Source organism: Morone saxatilis, unplaced genomic scaffold (assembly GCF_004916995.1).
Source record: "Morone saxatilis isolate NCDOM2014 unplaced genomic scaffold, NCSU_SB_2.0 Contig20, whole genome shotgun sequence".
NCBI lineage: Eukaryota > Metazoa > Chordata > Actinopteri > Moronidae > Morone > Morone saxatilis.
In genome coordinates, this window is record NW_023339763.1 from 11,380,315 (window position 1) to 11,383,116 (window position 2,802).

The 2,802-nt window shown below is 42.3% G+C and overlaps 1 protein-coding gene and 1 long non-coding RNA gene across 2 annotated transcripts in view; one reads left to right on the top strand and one right to left on the bottom strand.

The window, feature by feature from the left end:
- The window catches only part of LOC118331325, a 20,819-nt gene that overhangs the window by 608 nt on the left and 17,409 nt on the right, over window positions 1-2,802 (top strand). Inside the window, exon 2 of the long non-coding RNA XR_004796876.1 lies at window positions 9-27. This is a non-coding gene — a long non-coding RNA (uncharacterized LOC118331325). The remainder of the gene's footprint in view (window positions 1-8; window positions 28-2,802) is intronic.
- Window positions 414-2,802, bottom strand: part of taok1b (TAO kinase 1b) — a 19,706-nt gene continuing 17,317 nt past the window's right edge. Inside the window, exons 16-20 of the mRNA XM_035666168.1 lie at window positions 2,197-2,280; window positions 1,825-1,944; window positions 1,507-1,746; window positions 1,188-1,400; window positions 414-692 (exon numbers count right to left, since the gene is read on the bottom strand). Coding sequence (XP_035522061.1) covers window positions 429-692; window positions 1,188-1,400; window positions 1,507-1,746; window positions 1,825-1,944; window positions 2,197-2,280 — 921 coding nt within the window. The 3' untranslated portion in view covers window positions 414-428. The remainder of the gene's footprint in view (window positions 693-1,187; window positions 1,401-1,506; window positions 1,747-1,824; window positions 1,945-2,196; window positions 2,281-2,802) is intronic.

Consider the following 2,802-nt stretch of genomic DNA (forward strand, 5'->3'; position numbering starts at 1 on the left):
TGCGGTAGTGTGTGTGTGTGTGTGTGTGTGCGCTTTGGGATGTAAGCAATCAGAAAATCAAGTTTTATTTCTTTGATTCTGCGGTTTTCTACTGGCACTCTCGCTCTCTCCCATTCACTGTCTATGCAGCTCAACCACAGCTGTCTTTATTCTCTCAAACAAACCAAAGGAAGCTTCTTGTAATCGCTATTTTGCAGCATAGATTGCAGCCAGAGACAGAAGTTGAAGCTGGGTACATAAAATAAACACAGCTGGGCGAGTATCATGATTTGGTCCATGAACTGTGTCTGGATAGTGCCTGTTTCAGTGATATTTCAGGCTCACTGTGGAGCAGGTTGACCGGTCTGATCAGCAGATGTAAGGTTACATTTCTCCAAAAGTTGATTCTACTTCCTTCCTACAACACCTGATTTGGTCTGAATCAGCCCTTAGTGTCTACTGTCACTCAAATTTATTAACACACATCCTGACAATAGACAACACCAAACAAAGTCCAGGGCCTTTCTTACTTTCTGCTCCAGCAGAGCCCTACGCAAAGAGACCCTCTGCTCCAGTTCCCTCCTCTCCTTGTCGTGCTGAGCGTCTGTTTGCATCTTGATCTTGCTCTGGTACGCATTGAGCAGCTCCAGCTCCTGCTGCAGCTGCATCCTTAGAACCTGACACTCGCCTTCCTGAGCCTCGTCTAACCGCAGCTGAGGGAGAAGAAGAGTAAGGAGGACAAAAACAGAGAGAGATATGAAATGTTTCTTTGTAAGCACCATGGTCGTTTGTTTTTTGCGCAATGTCAGTGACATACAGTATATTTGTTTAAGGAAAAGAGATCTTTCAGGAAGCCATTAATACAGAATAACTAATATGTATCTGTCTTAACTGACAGGGACATTGAACACAATTATTCTGCATCTGATTTAGAATGATCAAACTAACATCTGATAGCATGTGGGACCTAATTTAACAAGGACTTTTTTTTACTTTGGGACATGCTGGGGCAAGACAAGACAAACACTTAACCCCACCGTACAAAAAGAAAGAAAACACTGTCTCTTGCACAGGTACAAAAAGTTGTCAAGTGTTTCAAGTTATCATCAAATGCTTGGTCTTAGTCTTGTTTTTATGTTCTAAAATGTTTTCAAGATGTAAATAATAGTTTTGCTTTTGCTGTTTAGCTTAATTTGTTTTGTACTCACAGCCTGTGTAGAGAGCATTTCATTGATGGAGTGGTCATACTGCTCAGCCAGGATGGCCAGCTTCCTGGTCTGCTCCTCCTTCAGCCTCTTGAGCACAGCCTTGTGATCAGACTTGGGTGTAGTCTCCAGCAGATGGTTCCTGAGGGCCTTGTACTGCCTGGTCTGGGTTTTACAAGTCTCTTGGAACTGCTTCTTAATCTGAAGCTCCTTAGACTGAAGAAGACAGAAGGAAACGCTTAACCGGTGTTGTGTTGGGTGAGGGAGTGTGTGTGGTTTATATTAGGGTCAGCTACAGAACTGCATCCATCGGTCTATGTACCTTGAGGCTCTTGGGCTGCTGTCGGACCTCCATGACATGCTTGCGCCTCAGCTCCCTCTCCCTCCTCTTATTGTATTCCAGCTGGTTGGTGAGCTCTGTCTGGTGCTGGGTGCGGATCAACTCTGCCCGCGCTTTCTGGATCGTCCCCAGGTGCCTGAACTCCAGCTCCTGCATTGATTCATGATGTCTGAGCAACATGGCGTGTTCCAGGTCCTTCTGTGTCTGCCGTTTATTCAGCTCCTGAGAAAGATAAGAAATTGCTGTGCGACTGCAGTCAAATAGATAAAGTCAAACACCAAAGTAAGAGCAACTAAGTACCTCTCTGGCCAGATCCTGCTCCACATTGTGTCTGGCAATGAGGATCCTGCGTTTGAACCGCCGACACTCTAGCTCCAGGTACTGCCTCTGTCTCCTCAACAGGTTTGCCTCCTCCTCTGCCTGAAAGTTGCCACCAAGTGGTATTAATATGATTTACTTCAACACAACTCAAAAAATAAAGTTTCCATTTCGGAAGCTAAGCAGGAACAGGAGTGGTTAGTACTTGGCTGGGAAATCAAGTTCGGCTAATTAATATTGTTAAATCTTATTATTTAACAATATCGACCGTGTGAATTCATTGCCAGGCCTGTGTAAAAAAAAAATCATCATTTGGTCTTGGCAAGTGTGCATTATTGTGTGAGAGATCCAAACCTGGAAGTGCTGGATGTTCTCCTTCTGCTTGGACAGCCACTCCTGCTTCTCTTTCTTGGGAGTCGACTGATTCTCACTCAGTTCCTGCCACACAGGTGTTATATAGTTTTATTTCAGTTTGTCAGGGGATTGTCATACTCGAGCTTTATGGATGTTACAGTTTGTCAGCATTTGTAAATACTAAAACATGTAGGGTAAGCACTCACAAATATTATTTAATACATTTTTCTGTTATTAAATAAAAAGTCCAATTAAACACACATTTGTTGGGTGTCGTATGACTATATTGACTAGAGCTTGAACAATGATTTATCCATGACACCAACTAAATTGATAATATTTTCAAGCAAAAAAAAATCATTTGGTTCCAGCTACTGAGTTGTTGTCATACGGAATAATGAATATCTCTTGTTTTTAGGACTGCTTGTCAGACAATACAATACACAAATGGGTATTATATTTCCTTTAACATATAATAGATAAAAAAAAATGATCAACTACTCGAAACAATAATCAATAGTGACCCTCAACACTATCCACCAATAGTCCCATTGGGCCCATCACAATCTTCACAACAATACGGACGTAAAACAATCTCAACCAAAA